This window comes from Sturnira hondurensis, unplaced genomic scaffold, assembly GCF_014824575.4.
Source record: "Sturnira hondurensis isolate 20B ecotype Veracruz unplaced genomic scaffold, ASM1482457v3 Scaffold0006413, whole genome shotgun sequence".
NCBI lineage: Eukaryota > Metazoa > Chordata > Mammalia > Chiroptera > Phyllostomidae > Sturnira > Sturnira hondurensis.
Window position 1 is genome coordinate 18586929 of NW_028079044.1, and position 20681 is coordinate 18607609.

General features: G+C 41.4%; 1 protein-coding gene across 16 annotated transcripts in view; it reads right to left on the reverse strand.

Annotated features, from left to right (window-relative positions):
• The window catches only part of DYSF (dysferlin), a 201053-nt gene that overhangs the window by 20474 nt on the left and 159898 nt on the right, over positions 1-20681 (reverse strand). For all 16 annotated transcript variants that reach the window (XM_037048124.1, XM_037048120.1, XM_037048122.1 and 13 more), the window contains 4 exons: positions 10898-10996; positions 3106-3234; positions 2643-2798; positions 1009-1100 (listed from right to left, as the gene is read on the reverse strand). In XM_037048124.1, the coding sequence (XP_036904019.1) occupies positions 1009-1100; positions 2643-2798; positions 3106-3234; positions 10898-10996 (476 nt within the window). The remainder of the gene's footprint in view (positions 1-1008; positions 1101-2642; positions 2799-3105; positions 3235-10897; positions 10997-20681) is intronic.

Genomic DNA, 20681 nt, shown 5'->3' on the forward strand with positions numbered 1-20681 from the left:
GCACTGGAGCTCACCAAAGAGAAATCCCGTACCCGCTCCCCGCAGCTTCTCTGCAGCCCTTCCCTCCAATTCCAGGTTGGTGGCGGTCCATCACAGCCCCAAACTGTTTCACCCTCAAAAACAGCACTTCCCCAGGCTAACTGGGTCCTTGGGGCAGGGCTGAGTGACCACCACTAATAGGATAGATACTGGCTTGTGAATTCAGTGTATTACTCAATATCGGAACACCACATGCCACCTCTTACAACTACTAGAGAAACAGCTGCCAGTCTTGCTCTGTGATTCTCCTTTCTCCAACCTAAACAAGTCTCATCCAAAGAGCAATCAAGTGTGGGCGTCTGGGAGCGACTCCCATGCCATGGGCACTGCTCTTTCCTTTCCTCATTCTTAGATTCAAGAAGTGTTTTACAAGTTTGAATTCACATCCTTTCTTACCCAGCCACTTTGAGACAAAGGTGCAGCCATAGAAGAGAGTAATCACTAAATGCAGTGTGGGATGCTGGATTAGATCCTGAGACAGCAAAAGGACATTAGCAGAAAACTAGTAAAAAAATTAATAAAGCCTAGAGTTTAGTAAATAGTAATGCACCAACATCAATTTTTTAGTTTGAACAAACATACACCATGGTTTGGTAAGATGTCAACAGTGGGGGAAACTGAGAAGGGTATTACAGAAATTGTACTATCTTTGTAACATTTTTGTAAATCTAAAATTATTCCAAAGAAAAACTTAATGTAATAAAAAAAGACTAACTAGCAAATGCATGTTCTGGGCTTCTATTTAGATTTTTGATCTTTGAGGTGATTGTTCATGTGTTTAACTAGGAGTTTCTGGCAGGATTCACATCTCAGCACACAATGAAGAACTAGCCGAGGTTACACCCCTAGACACGCAACACTTGAGCACAGCTTTGCTCCGGGAACCGGGGACTGCCCAGTGGCAGCCGCATCTCCCCTACTGGGCTGTGGGTTACCCTCCCCCCCAAGGCCCCGGCTGCCCCAACCTACTTTCCAAACACAGGCTCCAGGGTGCAGGGGATGTAGCTGTCCTGGTCGCTCACAGATTTCTTCCCTATGGAAATCTTGATGTAGGGATCACACTGAAGGGGAGACAGAGAGGTTTCAGCCAAGCCCCTTCCCCAGCTCATCTCTGAGGCTTCTTCAGTCCTCTGCCCCCAGATGGGACTAGGTGGACAGCCATCAGGGAGCTGCCATCCTGTCATCCTGCCGGGCCAGAGACCCCCTCCTGCAGGCCATACCACTCGGCCCTGACGTGGGCCCCCAGCCACGGTCCAACAGTGGACATGGGGTACCTCAGTCCTCCATACTCCCAATCCACTTCCCCACTGGGAGAAGGTGGGTGGGGACAGGCTGATATCCTCAGAAACACACCATTTTGTATGACACATGTGATTGGGTCAAGCTGGGGTGGTCTCTGTGACCTCTGCTTCAGCAGACAGAAAGGGGGAGAGAGGGCCTGACTGTGTCAGCCCAACCCAGCCCTGGCTGGCCTTCCCAATGCCTCTGGCAAGCGACAGCACCCTCTCAGCTAGCCTCAGGGAGCAGCTGGGGCCGGAGGGCACTCAGGGTCAGTCTTGGCACCAAGAAGTCTGGAAGTGCAGGGATTTCCCATTGGCCACAACCACATCTTGGAGGCCACTGGTGGTGCCTAGTCTGGGGATGTCTCCAGTGCGCTCTGTGACCTCCCAGAAAGGCAGGGGCAGCTATGACTTCTCACCTGGAAAAGCAGGGCTCCAAGTGTAGGACACCGAGCCTTTACCCACCACTTCAGGGATACATGCTAGGCCTGTACCTATCTAAGGCGACAGGAGAGACCACCAGCCTCATACCCTGAACTCCAGTCACCCCACCCCGGCCCCTCCTCTTCCCTCTTTCTCTCTCTTTCCAACTTTACTCTGCCTCTCCCCCACCACCTCCCTGGAACTCCCGACTCCTGCCCTCCTTCAAGTTCCCGTCTCTCAGTCAAGGCCAGGTCTACAGTGAAGCAATGAGGTACTTGCCTCAGGCACAAAATTGAAAGAAGGGCCAAAAAACCTCAGTAATCAAGATAAACAACATTTCAATGCAATATTTAAAAAAATTAAAGTCATTGCCAACAGTCCACGATCAAGAGTTTAAATAAAGACAGGATCAGTATTACTGGTTTTTCTTTTCGCCTCGGGCCCCATCCCGTCAGGGCAGGGGTACTGATCCTGTTCCACTGTTCTTTCCCCCACCACATACAGCCTACAAAGTCCAGGCCCAGCCTACACCTTCAACGTTGCCTTTCCTTGTGCCTGATTCTTGTGCCAAACACACATGAAACTTGTGGCAAACTTTCGCCGAGGTTTTTCATGCCTACTAAAATGTTTTCTTCTGCCTCTCAGCCTATCGAGACCCCATCAATCCTTAAGAATCCTATTCCCTCAGGAAGCCTTCCTCATTATTCCAATGTCTTACACTGACTTTGGCCTTTTCTGAACTCCTGGAGCACTTGGCCCTCTCCCCGTGCAGCCACATCTCAGTTTTGTATTTTTGTCTGGTTGCCCTGGATTGCTGTGAATTTCCTGAATTGGAGTTGTGTCCAGATTCTGTAGCCCATCTGCACCCCTGGGTGGAGGTGAGAACTCTAGAAATGTCACCTTCCCATTGGGGTCCTTGGGTTGCAGGCCGAATGCTCGGATGATGTAGATGCGGACCAGGCACTCCTGAGGCCCCTGGGCGGCCAGCTGGTGGAACTGTCGTGGGGGCACAGGGATGGCCGGGTCTTCCGGGAGGGGGTAAATTTTGAAAAGACCCTGAAAAGAAGGAGGAGCCAGCTTTCATTTTACCATCATTGTCACCCACACAATCACCCCTATGACCATTACTTTCATCTTTGCCAGACTCGTCACCCCCGAGATCACCAAGCCCAATGCCATCTCATCACCCCCATCCGATCGTGCCTCAGCAGCATTACCATCACCGTCACCCACCTGGTCACCAACATCAGCACGATGGGCATCGTGGGTATTCTACAGCACTCCTGCCCTTGCCCCCTTCACTAACGATTGCCCCTCCAGGCTTAGGCCTCCCTGGATTAAGAACAGGTCCCCAAGGATTTACCTTAAATTCCCCAATGACAGATGGGTCCTCCATCTCCTCCTGAGTCTTGCCCCGGTAGAGCTTGAAGGTGTTACAAAAGTCGGACAGGCCCTCAAAGGCCTCCACTTTCTCCAGTTCTGTGTCATAGACCTGCCATGCATGGGGACAAGAGAAAGGGATAGGGAAAGACAGAAAAAAAAGAGGGATCAAAGGAAGAGGAAGAAAGGGAGGGAGAGAAGAGACAGAGAAGAAAACAAGGGGGAAAGGCCACAAGCAAATGAGAGAATTACAAGTAAAGAGGAGGGCAGGTGGCAGAGGTTGAGATAAAAGAGGGGGTGCAGAAGGAAGAGAGGCAGGAGAGGGAAAGAACAAAGACAAAGAGAACCAGGAGATTAGAAGGAGAGAACACAGGGGGGAAACCAGGAAAAGGGAGAAAGGGAGAAAAACATGTTCAGCACCCCTGGGGAACACGGCTTTCTGATTAGTGCAGTATTCCAGGTTATCTGAGAGCCATCATAAACATAGGTGGTGCATTTTTTAAGAGAATAAGATCATAACAAATGCATGAAAAGCTTACTGATGTTTTATTAATATTTGAGGATCAGATCAGAACTCTGGAAAATCAGGGGTCAGCATGTCCAGCCACAGTGCTCACTGCCCAGGATGTCCCAATGGCAATGGTACTGAATGTCGGTTGAGACCGTCTTTTGAGCGCAACTTTTAATTGGTGACCTCGATTTATTTATTTCATTCCTCTCAAACAACCAATGACTTTTATTTGTTAAAGCAGTATTTTGGAATTGCTTAGATCTAAACAAGGCAGTGGTTTGCCATTATAGATGATAATTTATACCTAATAAATAGTGATATTCAATAACTTTGCATACATGCTAAATTGGTTATATTTGAAACTGACTCTTCAGGTTAAGTTCTAATATTGCTAGATACTATTTCTCATTTAAGTCTAGTTCAAGTTCTATCTCTTCCAAGAAAGAATTAATTATACAAGTACTATAAGTTCAGTATTAAATATATAAAATATAAGTAAATATAAAGGAAGTATTAGTATTACTTTATATTATGATTCTCAAAAAAATAACAACTTATTATCTGGTTAATATTTGATATATATCATTTTGAATTTTTTCTTGCTCTATTTATAGTTGATTCATTTTGATCAAAGGACCATTTTCTTCTTTATCAATTCTACCATTTCTTCTACTCTAGTTCCTTATTTCTGATTTTATCTTTATTAAGATAAAATATCTTTTTCTCCTTTCTATTGTTTTAAGTTTTTTTATTCTAATTTCTTTAGTTAAAGTTTCATTGGCTCTCTCTATTCTGATAAGAAAATAGTTATCGCTATGAAATTGCCTCTGCTTAGCACTGCTTTGGCATCGCCCCGTTGTTTTTGCTGTATAATGTTTTCATTTTCTAGAAAATGAAAACACTCCATAACCATAGTTTTACTTTTATTATTTGATCCAACAGCCAAGTGCTTCATTAGTTTTCATCCTTTTTAGTGTAAGTTTTAAAGCTATAAACGTCTTCTGAATACTGCTTTAGCTATAACCAGTAAATTCTAATATGAAGCATTTTATCATTTCCCAGGTATTTTTCCAATTTTGGTTAGTCTTTTCTCTTTCACCAAGAATTGCTGAAACAAAACAGGGGAGGGAGGTGGGGAGGGCTGGGGAGGTTGGGAGGAGTAGGGGGAAAAGGCAGAAAATTGTACTTGAACAATAAAAAAAATTTTTTTAAAGAATTGCTGAAACAAAGGTTTTTTTTAAAAAAATCTAGATGGAAGAGACTCTTGAGGTTTTAGATCTTGATATTAAGTTCTAATTTTATGGTATGATAATACAAAAACATTGTCAGTGGTACTGCTACTTTTTTAAATTTATCAAGGTTTTCCTCATTGACTGTTACATGGTCAGTTTTTGTAACTGTGTAGTCTCTATTTTCAGGCTAGAGGGTTTAATCAAGTTAATAAGTATGCTGGCTTTCTATTTCCTCTCAGGTTTTTGTACCCTTGACTTGACATGAACTAAAAGAAGAGAATTAAATTCTCCCCTAGCTACCAGCATGTTTCCATTTCTCCTCATATCTCCTATAATTTCTGTTGTATAAATACTGATGTTGTATTACTTAGGACAGAGTTACTCTCAAAACTGTCATATCTTGGAACTGCACCATTTAGTATCACCAGGTGCCATCTTTGTCTCACTTACTTTTGGGAACATGAATACAGTTTCATCAAATACGAAGATGGAAGATTGTGTGTTGTGGACCACTCTGCCTGGTTTCAGGAATTTTAACTACCCCCCCTCCCTGTAGCTTAGGATGAGCAAGCCACAGGAGACAACGCTTGTCTCTGTTAGCAAACGCTGCCTCAGTTTCCTCTCCCTGCCCCCAAAGCATGGTCTGTGTTGTTGACAGGTAAGTCTCCTCACAGCAGGGAGCAGCCTAAGCCAGACTTGGTCACTTAGGAGGCCTTCATGGAAGAACTCGGGGGGCTACAACAAAGAGCCAGCAATAGACCCGTGCCCCTAGGCTATGTTACAAGCCCAAGTCCCCACGTTCTCTGGGAGAAATGCTTACCTTAAGCCTGAATACCTGTTGGGAAGGGGTGCAGCTCCTTGCCTTGCCAGAGTGGATCCCAGGGAAAAATCTGGCATCACAAAGACTTCCTGATAAATCTGTGAAATCTGCTCTGCTAAGAGTGCTTTCATTCATATGTTAAGGGTCTGAGCAGGAAACCCTAAAGTTTCTGCAAAACTCTCTTCCTGACAGATTCTGACTCAGACTAAGCCCTCATATTTCTTTGAAATGTCATCTACTGTTTGATCCTTGCCACCCTGTATTTCTGTGTATTAAAACCCAATAAAAGCCCCTAGAGGAAGGGGCTCGAGGCCCTTCCCTTTTGAGGGATTGGCCACCTCTCCTCCCCAAGCACATCAAGTCTTATTTACTTTCATCCATGGCAGACAGGGGGTACTTGCGGGAAAAGTCACCCCCACAATTGTGACTTCTGCTTTCTTTTTAGTTGCAGTTGCCAGGCACACATTTTCCCCATCTTGTATTTTTAGCCTTTATGAATATCTTCATTTTAGAGTTTGATTTTGTTTTCATATCTGATTTAAATTTTGTTATTAATAAGTGCTTGATACAACATGCATTGATAACAGGTTTTTAATCTAATTTTATGCTTATATTTATATAGTTATACATTTATAGTTTTCTAGTTTCATAGATTTCTGTTTAATCTTTGCTTGCATGGTCTGTTGTGCATGTGTGTGTGTGTGATTCTTCTGACATTTTGGATTACCTGTCTTTATATTCTCATATTATTATAAATTTTTATATATTAAGAATACACTTATTCCTCTACACCTTAGGAACAGTATTTATAAATTCCCTATTATAGCATGATTAATTAATTAAATTTTATCTCCTGCCCTCTCCCTCTCCATCACCCAGTATTAGAGAACATTATTTTTCTTAATATGTACCCCTGTACTCTTTGCTTATAATTTGCTTATGCACCTATTATTTGATTGGCTAATTTTAAATAATGTCAACACTACTTGTTCTATAATATGGCAGTCAGTGTCTTTATGTTGCATCATATCATCCTTTCTCCTCCATTTAATTTTTGTCAGTTTTATCGTCTGTACATTTTCAGTGTGTATATTTATACTCTGTCCTGTCACCCTGACCCTTCCATTTATTTTGACTTTAAGTCTAACGTAAAACATGGTCACAACCAGTCCTTTGGCTGTGGTGTTCCCGGTCATCTCCCAGTTGACAAACATTTATTCCCGGGGAGTTTCCGAAGATGGGCTCATGGGAACCACATCACTTGCTCCTGAACCTGGTGCCTGGGTGTCCATGGCCTCTGCGCCTGAAAGGTGGCTTGGCTGAATATAAATCCTCAGTCGCCATTTCTTTCCTTGATGATCGACAGATGGCGCCCTATTGTCTTTGAGTGAAAAATGGAAGCCATCTTGACTTTTTCTTATTTTAAATGACGCAATATTTTTTGGAAAAAAAAGAGGCATGACTACCCCAAAATATTCTTTAATGGCCACTAATATATCTCAGGATTGACCAATCTGGGTCAATTTGTGCTGACACAAAGTAGACTTTCCAATATGTATATTCAAGTATTCTTGCACTTCAGTCAGGTTTTATTAAACTGCTTATTTCATTGTTTTGGTTGTCTTCCTCAGAAACTCCAATTATGCAAATGTTGGATCTCCTTTCCCTGGCTTCGATGTTATTTTCTCTTCATTTTTTTTTAGAACGCTTTCTTTATTTTCATTCTGTTTTGCTTACTTTTATCATTTCTGTCCTCTATGTGCCTCCCTGTGTTTTCCAGTGTGGCCATTCTGCACTGGGCTCTTTCCAGTTTCATGTCTCCTTCTCCTTTCCCAAGTCCTGTCAGCTCATATTTCATCTCTTCTCATCCATGATCATTTGAGTTCTTTCATTTCTTCTTTGCAGGCTGGCTACCCATGTCTAAAAAGTTTATAGTGAAATATTTTATTTTGTCTGCTCCTTGGCAAAATTTTTTGGTGAGTACATATCTTCTTCTTTGGCTATGATGTATATTTTTCTCTTCTTTTTTTCATAACATTTTAAAATCAATGCTTTTTTATTATTACTTGTCATTACATATGTTGGATTTTCCTAGATGAATTACTTCTTTTGTTCCACAGCAGATACAGGCAGCTTCCTGTAAACATAGCCCATCTGTGTGATTCTTGTGTAGCTCCACCTTCTTGGCTTCTCTGAACCAAAAAGACTCTAAGAGACTTTTGTCACCAGCGTGAGTCTATCTTCCAAGTTCCCATATTCATTGTGGTAAGCAAGGGATAGAAGTTTTGTATTTTATGGTTAAACCTCAATTTCAGTAACTATATTTTTAACTATTTAATAAAATTTTCAAGCACACACAATAGTAAAGAGAATAGATATTAAGCCCCCATGTACCTGTAACCTGTCTTAAATAATTATCAGCATTCTTTTATTAGGAAGTATGGTGGTTTTCTGAGACTGCTACCACTGTGACCTTTCATCACTTCCATGCATCGTCTCCTAATTCACTGCTGAGTGGCTTCTCCCCAATTCCAGCTGCCTTTGGACAACCCTTACATGTATTTTGGACTCTGTGAGGTTTATTTGTTTCCAACTTTTACTGAAAATGGAGTTTGTGGGTTTGAATGATCTCCAGAAGAAAAGGGGAAAAATGCTGACGTATGCAGCCATGTTCATACTGGCAGTCCCAATAAAATACTTTTTAAATGTCTAAGTGGTTGGTCTTTTTGTTTAAATTTTTGTTATTAATTTCTTACCTTATTATATTTTAATCTGTCTGGTATGATTTTTGCTTTTGGCAACATATTACTAAAGTAACATATGATCAAATCTTGTAAGTGTTCTCTGAGCATTAGGAAAAATGTATTCTCTATTTTCTTTATTACTTTTATTCTCTATTTTAATGCTATTTTCAATGTAGCTTAAAAACATTTACCTTGTTATTTACATCTTTTATTTCCCTATTTATTTATTTGCTGCTTCATCTGTCTAGAAGAGAGGCCCATTAAAATCCCCACTACAACTTCAGTTCCTATCATGTCATGCTTTCACTCACGTGAAGTGTGAGTTTCCATACTCCTCTCATTTTTGCTGTAAGTATTTCTCACCTTTATTGTGTAAACATGTTTGGGAGCTTCTCTCATTCAGATGCACACATTTTATTTATATAAAATACTCCGTTTTGTTTCCTTTGCTTTAAAATTAAATTCCATCTCTCTTTTGTTTGCATTGATTTTATTTTGATTGCTAAAATATTTCATTCCCCGCCATTCTATGCTGTAATGCTTTGGATATGTCTTCAAAAGATAGTAATAAATTTTAACTTTTGATATAATTTGAGTCCTTATCACTGAGTAGAGGCATTTAATCTAATTTATTAGGAAAACTAATATGTTCATTCTTTTTCTATCATGTTTTTCTATGATTACTGGGGGTTTTTATGCCTTCTTACTGTATTTTTTATTTTCTATCTTTTGCAATTGAGATTAGGAGTTGGTCTGTTTTCCCCTATGCTAATAATTATCAAAATATATTTTTGTGTTTTCACATTGTGTACTCCATTCACTCCATAATGCTACAGGCTGTTTTTCAAAGACTCATGTTGGTGGTGGTGGTTTTCTATTTATTTATCCTTAAAGGATCAGTGTTCTTTCCAGGTCTGGTTTCTCCCCAGTGACAGGTTGAGCACACTGTTTCAGACAGCCCATCTTCACTTGGACACCATCAGGGATCTCCTCAGAGAGGTCAGGCTGGAAGGCTGGGCACCAATTCAGTTATTCAACACCCAAAGGAGCAGCAAAGGGCCAGGGTCATGGGCCACCCTAGCAGGAGTTCTCATTCTTACTTGGTTTGGTTTTTCTCATGTTTTTGGCAAGGCTACAGTAAAAACATGCCAAAGCTAATGTGGCGGACCTTCTTCCTGGTTCATAAATAGCTCTGTCTCCTTGCCCAGCCTCACACACCCAACTACTAAGTCAATGAAGAACTTGCTGCCTGAGGCCTTGTCTCTGCGTGTCCAGGTCTCCAGATACAAGTCACCTGGAGCAACACCTTGTGACATCACCCTCCAGAGTACACACCCAAAGCTCTCAGCCTGCAGTTACCTGAAAGTCCTAGCCACCTACTCCTCCAAGGAGTCCCAGCTCCCATTCATTAAATCTGCGGCAGGATGCTCTTTGAGTCTCTCCCACAGTCTGACAACCTTTGCCATCCTTCTCTAAGCAGGGCAACCAGATTCAGCATGTGAAAATACAGGACAGCTAGTTAAATTTGTATTTCAAATAAATAACTTTATATTTCAAATATCTGAAGCATACCTAACATTAAAATATTCACTGCTTACCTGAAATTCAAGTGTAACTGATTATCTTGAATTTTATCTGGCAACCCTCTCCAGGACACTACGTAACTCCTTTGGGAAGCAATTCTGAGTCACCTCTGGTTATGTTTTTCAAATGTAGGCTACTTTTGAAAAGCATAATTGTACTTGTGACATTTCTTCAAAATAACAGAATTTTTCTGACTCCTCCCTGGTTTTGTCTTTCTGTTTGTTTGGGGGACTTCTTTCTTATTTTCACAGAAAGAAAGCTTACCATATTTTTATATTTACTAGGTAATTTCTGTCCCAATTGTAGGTGTGGGATAATCAGAGCAACATTCTCAAGGGACTTTCCTCTCTACTTTAATACAAACCTTTATTATAGAAGAGTTCAAATAACTTCAAAAGATACGGGATAGCATGACAAATCCCCATCTGCTCAGCTCTAAGTTTGAACAATTTTCAATGTTTTGTGATTTCAATAATTTTTAATATTTTGAAAATCTGTCAGAGGACCACTCATACCTTCTATCTTCCCCCTTGCCATTTTTTTAACATTTTAAAACAAATTCCGGGCATCATTTTACCCATAACTACTTCAGTACTTTCTAGCATTCAGTACTTTCTCCAAAAAATACTTTCTCCGTTATCCCAGCTCACACTGCCTTCTTGCTCTAAATCTGTAGGTAACCTTTCTCCTAATTAATTTATTAGGATTGTTCAATTCGGGCACCAAATGAGGAAACAAACACAAATATGCATATATATAAACATATACACACATACATGCATGTGTACATATACATATATGTATGTTCTTTTTCTGTTGTGCCTCCTACTGCCCATTGCTTGTGCCCAGGGACTGATAGAAGACAACACTCGGAGAGGCCTTACCTTTAGAGTGTCAAAGTCCTTCTCCAAGTAGGAGCCACACTTTTCCCTCTCCCCTAGCGAGGCAAAAAATTTGCTCCACCAATCAATGAACTCCTCCTCCTGTACGGGTAGAAAGACACCCACCATTTCAGAAACAGAACTTGCCAAACAAGATTCTTCTGGACCAAAAACCTACCAAGGCAAACAGGTTGGCGTGGACTTCAAAGTTCCCTGTTGGGTCAGTTCAGGGGAGCACAGAGCTGGAACTTTCCATCCCTCCAGGAGCACAGACCAGAAAAAAGGTTTGAACATTTGCTTGGTATTAAGAGACAGAGGCTCTAGCCTGGGCCCTTTCCCCCATTCATTGTGTGATTCTGTCAAGCTCTTGGGTCTCCCTTTTCCTTTCCATGAAGTAGGTATAAATTATCATGATAGCTGAGGCTAAACTTTGATGGTACATAAGGTAACTCTTTGGGGGAAATGTCAATAATGTCATTTTAAAATGTCATTAAGGTGCTATTTATAAATAAAATGCAGTAGATCCAGGAAAATTCAGACCCACAAAGAGCTATCCTGTCACCTCTCCTACCAGGTGAAAAGAAAAAGAAAAGGAAAAAGAAAAGGAAAAAGCAAAAGAAAGGAAAGGCAAGGAAAGAATCAGAAATCAGAACTCAGCCCCCCCCCCCCAGGTCAAATCAAGGTTGAATCCTTGAAAAATCAACAAATACTAAGTCTCCATTATTCAAAAGATACTACGTTGCATGGGAAAATTAGTGAGGAGAAAGGAAGTCTGTGACAGCCCATGCTCTGCCCTGCCCTTCCCCATTTACTCACATTATAGGGAAAGGTAGACAAGCCTGCGGTGGCACACACTGGATGGTCTCTCCACCTTCTAACTCCCCCTGCACTTGCAATGTCTACACGGTCTCATAGCTTTTGTGTCTAGAATGCTCCTCCAGCTGTGTCCTGTCTATGTGTGTGTGGGTGCTGTCACCCAGTGAGCAGCAAACTTCCCATAGGTGGAATGGTCACTCTTCCCGAGGCCTCCACCAAAAGTCATCAGGGGCTGGGCACTTGGTCTGTGCCTGTGAGTAGCACTGAAGCTCACCAGTTCAGTGGGAAGGGTCAAGGACAAGGTCTAAGGATAGACCATCTGGGACTCCTCTATATGAGGGGGTAAGCTAGGAGACCTCCCTGGAGTCTGCTCTGACTCTATAAAATGAGTTGAATGTCTACCATGGAGTTTCTGGAAATGGTGCTGGCTCCCTTTAAAGCAATGCCCAGTCCTTTGAGTTCCAACATATTAAGGGTAAGCACAAACTGGAAAAGGCTGTGGGACCTGGAACAGGCACAATGAGGAAAGGGTGAATGAGGTTCTCAGGGTCTCACCCATCCTGGACCTGTGGCCCTAACAGCCTCTGTGTGGCCAGAATGTGGTTCCCAGACACCCCGCACAGAGAACAGGCATCAGAGCAAGGCTGAGTTTGAAGAGAGTCATTGTCTGAACAACTTACCCGGAGGGTCTTCTGCAGCCAGAAGACAGGAAAAGAGGTTCATATGTGTTAAGACATAAGGTAGCAGAGCTTTCTCACTTGTAACCACTCTTGAAAAAGTCAGCATAGAGCAAGACAGACCTTAGCCTGATGTTTTTAATTTAATTTAAAGAAAAAGATACTATGGATCAATAAATGTAGACAGATATACATATCAAACTCAATCACCAACACATGGAAGACTATATTTACATGGACATGCTAAACTGCACATATGCCCCCCAAAATACACACATTAACACGCAGGCAAACATGTACACAGTGGTAGAAATGGTTAGAATGGGATTTCATTGAGCTGTCTGAGTCCTCCTCAAGTCTTTATTTTCTCCCCCAGACCAGGTACTTAAAGATTCGAGTTTATGTCTCAGGCTCAGAGTCAGGCATAAACAGGCAACAACCAATGTGTTTTGTACAGAGAAATGACAGGAACACAACAGTTGTAGGGAAGTTACTATACTTCCCTGTCTTGAAAAACCAAGTAAAATGTTGACAAAGAATATGGAGACAGAGAATCGGAATGAAACCATTAACAGTGTTAGTTAAACAGACAAGCATGTAATCTAAACACAGAAAATATACCTTCTTGTCCAGCACCTTTGGAGCACTTAGAAAAATCAAAAGCCACAAAGCAAATCTCAGTAAAGTCCAAAAAAAACCCATTATCAAGCGCATTCTCTAAGCAGATACACTAAAACTGAAAAATAATGGGAAATTAAAAAATTAAAAATCCCAAACTTTTAGAAATGTAAAGGTACACTCTTAAAACCCTCCTAAGTTAAAGAGAAAACCAAAACTAAAATCACTGATACTTAAAAAATACCAACAGTGAGAAGCTTTTGTCCCCACCGCTGTGAGCGGCAGCCAAGTGTGCGCTGGGAGGAAAACCCGTGGTAAATGCTTTTGCTTTTATACAAGAGGAATGAAAATAAATTTTCTGATAACTCGAGAAATTAGAAAAAGAAAAGTAGAAAAATGAAAAACTGAAAATGACAAGAAGAAATTAATATATTAGAAAGAATAAGCTATTACAATTCATTAAGTCCCACAGCAAACTTTTAAAAGACCAATAAAATAAATATTTATCAAATCTAATGTTAAAAAGCGGGTATACCATTAAAAATCAGAAAGATCAAATAAAAAGATATTACGGGGAGAATAAAAACATTAAGTGATTTACAACACCCAAATCAATGACAAATCCTTAGAAAATCTAGAAGTGGGATAATTTTCTAGGAGAAATTTAAATTGCCAAAATTGATTCAAAAGTAATAGAAAACATGATAGATCAGTAACCCTGAAAATGGAAGAGATCTCAAAGAACTAGTACTTAAAGAAAAAAAAGACATCAAGCCAACCGAGATGGTTTCTTTGGGGAAAAATCCTATCAGTCTTTCAAAAACTAAACCATCCTTTGTTCCACAGCAGAGAAAAAAGATGAAATCTCCCCATTCATTCTGTGAAGCCTGACCAAGGCATATACACACACACACAGATTAATTCCATTCCCAAATAAAGAGGCAAAGATCCTATACAAAACACTAGCAAACAGATTACTGCAGTAGATCTGACTGGTCAAGCTGAATTATTCCAGAAGGCAGGAGTAGCTCAATATCACTGAGTAAGAAGAGAAAAGTCACCTGATCATCTATAACAGAAATTTGGCAACTATGGCCCACTGGCCAGCCACTGGGTTTTATAAGTTAAATATTACCTAGGGCTGCTTTTTCAGCTACAAAGCAGAGCTGAGTAGTGTGACAAAGACTTTATGTCCCCAAGCTTAAAATATTTACTATCTGTCCATTTAAGAAAAAGTTTGTCAACCTCTGATCCATAACATGCAAAAAAAAAAAAAAAAGCAGGGATGAAAAGGGTGATAAAATTTTTCAGGTATTCCTAAATGAAACATTCAGTGGATTAAGAATAAAAGGAAGTTTTCTTAGCAAAAAAGAAAAAAATCTTAAAGGAATAATTAGCATTGTGCCTAATAGTACCAAGCATTCTCTCTTCTGGGATTTTGGACATAAGCCTGCCTCTGCCAATAGTTTTCACATGATAATGGGTAGAAAGAAGCAGTAAAATCAGGGCAGTTGGGAGCCAGGACTTGGGAGGCAGACTAGCAGGGTTCAAATCCTGCCACTCCCACGTGTGACCCTAGGCAACTACTTAACTTCCCTGTGACTCGACAAGCTTATCTGTAAAAAGGAAAAATAATAGCACCAATCTGATAAATGTAGTGTGAGGAATAAAATGAGTCAATATGTACAAATTGCTTATAATAGTGCCCAGTACATAAATGTAATGTGTTTACTGCTAATACTGACATGGAAAGTTACTCTCAACTGAAAATTTACAAATGGTTAAAAGGTGAATAATGTGATTTTATTTTTAAAAAAGGACTGAACCCCAAATGTTTACCACAATTACCTTTGAATTATAAGATTATAAATATTTTTTGTTCCTTTTATTTTTCTGTATCACTCATATTTTCTAATTTTTCATTGTGCACATGTAGTCCTTACCTAATTTCAAAAATTAAAGATTTTTAAAATAAAGAGCAAGAGCAGGATGCTTCAAAAACATTAGTAAGAAAGTGAAAAGATAATTCACAGAATGACAAAATATTGCAAATTATATATCTGCTAAAGAATTATAATCAGATATATAAAGAACTCACATAAGTCAATAATAAAAACACAAATAACCCAATATAAAAATTATCAATGCATTTAAATAAACATTCCTCCGAAGAAGATACACATATGGCCAATAAGCATATGAGAAGATAATTAACAACATTAGGTATAAGGAAAATGCACATCAAAGCCACAATGAGAAAACACTTCACACGCACTAGGATGGGTGTAATAAAAGTCAGAAAACAATAGGTGTTGGCAAAGATCTAGAGAGACTGGAACCGTCATACTACCGCTGGGGAATGGAGAGTCACTTTGAAGAATGGCCTGGCAGTTCCTTAAACAGTTAAACAGAAAGTTACCATATGACCCAGCAACTCCAAGTTATTTACCCAAGGAAAGTGAAAACTTATCCACACAAAAACTTGTACATGACTCTTCATCACAACACTACTCAAAATTACCAAAACCTAGAAACAATCCAAATGTCCATCAAATGATGAATGGATAAAGAAAATGATATATCCACACAATGGCATATTATTTGATAATAAAAAGCAACGAAGAAGTGATGCACACTACAATATAGATGAACCTTGAAAACATTACACTAAATAAAACAAGTTGATCACAAAAGACCACATATTGCATGATTCCATTTATATGAAATGTCTGGACTAGGCAAAGCTATTAGGAAAAAGTAAATTAGTGGGCATCCTACCTTTCCTCTTACTACAGTGCACGCTCTACTTGCACCCCAACCCAAGGCCAACCCTGCACGGGGGTCAGGGGCCCTGTGCCTTTCTGGTCTAGTCAGGGACACTACTCCATGGTTCTTCTCACCCTCCTCTGCACCATCGGACTGCCCTCCCTACTGGACCATCCCCATCAGCACTCAGACATGTGACTCTGGTTCCCCATCATTAAAAAAAATCTCTGGCTATATATTCTCTTTTGGCTCCCACGTCATTTCTTTCTCACTTTTACAGAAAAGCATCTAGAAAGCCTTACCTACATTTGTCTCTAACTATTGATTTTCCATTCTCTCTGCTCTATCAAAACATGTTTGTCAGGTCACAATGACTCTGGCCTCCATAATCAATCTACCAGCAGTATCTGGTACAGTCAGTCACTCTCTGAACTACCCATTCCCCGGCCTGCCTTGCCTTGCAGAGCAGAGGGATCTCCCCACACCACTGGCCACACCTTCTCCGTCTTTGCTGATTCCTCCTCCTCACTCACCTTCTGATTATCTGAGCACCTCAGGGCTCTGCACTCAGACCTCTAATCCTTATCCACTCTCACTCCCCTGGGACTCTCCTCAGGTCTTACATCTTAAATAGCCCATACATTGATGAATCCCACGGTGAGCTCTCTTCAGCATGAATGACTCCTCTGAACTCCAGCTGTCTACTTCACACATCTCACTGGACATCTACTGAGTTTCACTGATTACCCTGTCCAGGATCCAATTTCTGATCATTCCCCACCCACCTGCTCCTTCCACAGTCTTCCTTTTGTAAGCAGATGCCAACTCCTTTCTTCCAGATGCTCCAGCCAAAAACAACCTGATCACCTTGGACTCCTTGAATGCTCCCCATTCAATCCACCAGCAAATCCTACTGGTGCCATCTCCAGTACATAACTGAGTCGGACCACTTGTCCCTGGTCCCCTATCATCTGGATTATTGCGCCAGTCTCCAATGGCCTCCCTGCTTTTACCCTGGCTGCCAAATCTGTCTCAACACAATAGCCACACACATCAGGACATGTCACCTCTCTGTACAAATTCCTCCAGTGATTTGCCAGCTCACTCAGAATGGAGCTAAAAGGCCTTACAACAGCAACAAGCTAAAGTCTCTCCTGATGAGGCTTTCACACCTCCCTCATCTCACGCTGGTCCTTGAACATTCCCAGCACCCGCGTGATCTTCCCACGGCAGGAATTCTATTCCCATGATAGATCCGTAACTGACTTCTCCACCTCCTTCAAGGCTCTTTGTCTTAACTATAATCTGTTTTACCATTCTTATTCACCATACTTTAAATCGCAGCTCCCTACCAGTAATTCTTACTCCTCCTTCCTTGCTTTTTCTCCTTACCAACCAATACCATCTGACATAGCATCTGCTTCACTCAGGAGTTTGTTTATGGTGTCTCCATCCCCATGAGGACATATATCTTTATCTTCTTTAACACTCTGCCCCAGTATTAGAACATTGCCTGGCATATATTTACAGTTCAGTAAATATTGATGTGTGATTAATATGAATGCCTAAATAGCAGGGGGGTGGGTGATCTTTGGCTCCTAAATTTCCAAACGTAGATGAAATGTCATTAAAACAATGGGTTTAAAAGGATGTCTTGTCCAGCCAGTTTTCCTATCATATATTGATGATATGGAAAATATACAGGAGGATAAAATTTAAAAAAGAAAATGTACAGAGGAAGAAGAAGCAAGAACTAGAAATTTATGATGGTTTCTGATAAGGCAGCCCACATCCCACTCCCCAGGTTAGCCCCAAAGCTATATGTGGAAGATATCCCCCTCCATAACTTTGGGGATCTGGTAAATAGCAGCCACTTAGAAGTTGTCAGAGGAATTGGGGCAGGAGTCACTTGGGGAAGATGGCTGGGGGGTGTTGTGGGAGAGAGAGCCTAAGGCGGTCTCTGTCATTTCCTGCAAATCCCAGAGTTCACAAAAGAGCCGCCAAATTGTAGCACGCTCTCCAGGAGGACTGGGAAGTGTGGCAAGAGGGAGAATGAGCCAGGGAAACTTAAAAGGACCTTATGGCCCATATGACAAGACTGTGTGGTCCATGTCCTCAGAAATCAGTGGACCTACAGATAGATCCAAGGAGGACATGAGCTGGTGACCGGGGGTCCCTCCCTGTGGACATCCTGATATGATGAAAGCCCAATCCAGAATTTAGCTTCCTCCCAGGGGTGAGAACAAGGAGGAAAAGCCCCAAAGTGAGTAAGAATATTAAATCGACACTGTCGAAGAATACCAGGACTTTTTCGCCATTAGGGGGAAAAGTGAGTTCAACAGAGAGATTAAGTTACATTACAGAAAAACTACAGATGGGACTTGAAAATATCATTTCTGCTGTTTCCCTAATCTGACTTCTAATGAAGTTATCTTGAGCCCACTTCTACTGTTCTTCAGGAAGTCCAAGAATAAGTTAGCATGCCTATAGCAATGAGCCCCACAGACACGGAACAGCCCTTCTGTGGCATAACCCAGATGTGCCAAAGCCAACCAACCCTCAGATGTTAGTGGAATCCCATAACCCAAAGCTCCAAGAGGGTCAGATGTTCTCTAATTCCAAGTGTGTTCTTGACCTCATTTTGCAATAGCGAGGCATCCAGTCTTGGACCATGGCAAGGAAAAAAAACAAATGCAAAAGGCTCAATTGTTGAAGTGTCATCTCAGGCTTTGGCAAAAAGTCTGAGCATTAAAACTTTATTTTCCCATGTCCAAGGTTCAAGGCCCCTCATCACTCAGCTGGCCAAGCAAAAAAAAAGTCCGATCAAGGCACGGACTGGCAGCCTCTCCAATTTCAGCTAAGAGCCAAGGTTCAGTTCCTGAGCAACCAGAGCCATGCAACAAAGACATGCTTCTCCAGGCCCGATCCAGGCTAATGGGCCCTCTAATCCCTCCGAAGACCCAAGTCAGCACAGCACATTCCGAACATTTAATCTCCCCTTTTCATTCAGTGGGCCCAACACATTTCATAAATACGGGCAGCAGAACTGACAGAATAATCTAAGCCTGCCTTTCTGTGAAGTGAAGAAAGTGAGGGGAAGGGGTCATATCACTAGTGTTCGCTCCCGCACAGTGACCACATTAATCAAAGAGAAAAGTTCCTGGTCAAATGCAGGTATCACCCAAGTTATAATGTTACACCTTGGGTCACCATATTGACCCACATACCCACCCCTAAAAAAGAAGTCCATTTTTTAAAATAATTTTAAGCAGGCTTTCATTGCCTATGCCACCCCAGAGGTAGACATGTAAACTGTGTGGAAATTAATTTCTATCACAGCACAAATCATTATCATCAAGATAGTAATGATGTAACAACCCAACACTGGGGTTATCGTGAGGCCTTGAGTTGATGTCTGGGAAGACATACTGTGGCCAGTACAGTTCACCATGATAAATGTTCTTGTTGATATTGCCAATGACATTGGTTTGATCCCCAACACTGCTGCCTCACAGCTTGACATGTGCATAACTGAAAAAACAATATGATGATTTCTCTAATTCTTTTATAAATGTCCTAAAGCTTAAGAAACAGAGCTTGTTTGCTCATGCACACACTGATACAAACACAGACATAACATATAAGTACTCATCCCTACATGTAGATCATACAAAGCCCCAGATATGCAGGCACCCCAATTTCAAACCTACCCTGCCCCCTGCATAATGAAGCTCTCATGCCCCCCAAACCACAGAAACATATACCCACAGCCAGCTACCATGTTGATTCAGCCGAACCCAACACACTCATAACAAAAATCACTTAATTATTTCCACAAGTAGAACACTGCGCTTTCAACCTCTCGTTGACACTTTCTGCAGTCCTGCCCCGGTGTCTGTGGAAGGGGAATCATTGCTCTGCTTACTCTCACTTCAAGCTGGACCAGCAGTAGTAGGATGGAAGGGAAGACCTTTAACCAAAAGGCTGAATTGCTTCCAAAAGGCCCAGTGAATAAATGTGCCTGAAATCTAGCAAAGTCAAGCAGATGGGGAGCAGAGAAGGGCCCATTTGACTATTGGCCTGTTCCAGATGGGGGCTCAAATGGAGTGGGGAAGCTGGTGGGGAGTCCCAGCTTGCTGGCCCTTTCCCAACTCAGGAGCCTAAGGTAGGTATATGGGTCCATGACTTGGTCCTCAGAGGACAGGACGGCCACATGCCCCCCATAGAAAGCCCAGAAAAATGGAATCTATCCAATAGGTTGAGTGAAAGAAGACCCCATCAGATTCTTCAAACTTAGGAAGAAAGTAGTGAGACATCACTAATTCAGAATCTGAGATGATTCCAACAGGGCCCGGGCCAAAGCTTACCTTACCTTCATTCTGCTTGTGTAGACAGTTTTGCTTACCAAAAGTTCCAACAATCTACTTCAGAGAAAAACTATTTTTGAAGGCCTTCCCAGAACTGCAGAAGCATTCATCAAACTATAGACACTAATCTCAGCTATCTCAAATTCAATTTAAAAAGTATTTTGGGGGTGCCTACTATGTGCCAAAGTCAACCGACTTGCTAGTTACTGTGCATTTCCATACACAAAATCGTATTGCTTTTGAAATATTTTATATTTTGAACTTGCTGCTAATTTGGTCTTGTTTCCCCATGTCTCGGTGAATGTAAGAGAGGTGAAGACACTGGGTAGGTTAATAAGCTTCCCTGAGCATCCTCAGGGGGGCTTGTACTCAGCAGCAAGTTCCGAGCACTGTTTTGACCCAGGTTAGAGGGCAGAAGGGGACAGGGATGGTGACAGGACCAATGGGGGTGAAAAAGGCATTGAATTAGACCTCGGAGAGAACTTCTTGTACTGCAGATTTCCAAGGAAAGATGAGAATTTCCCTCAGGGAAGAGAAGGACCT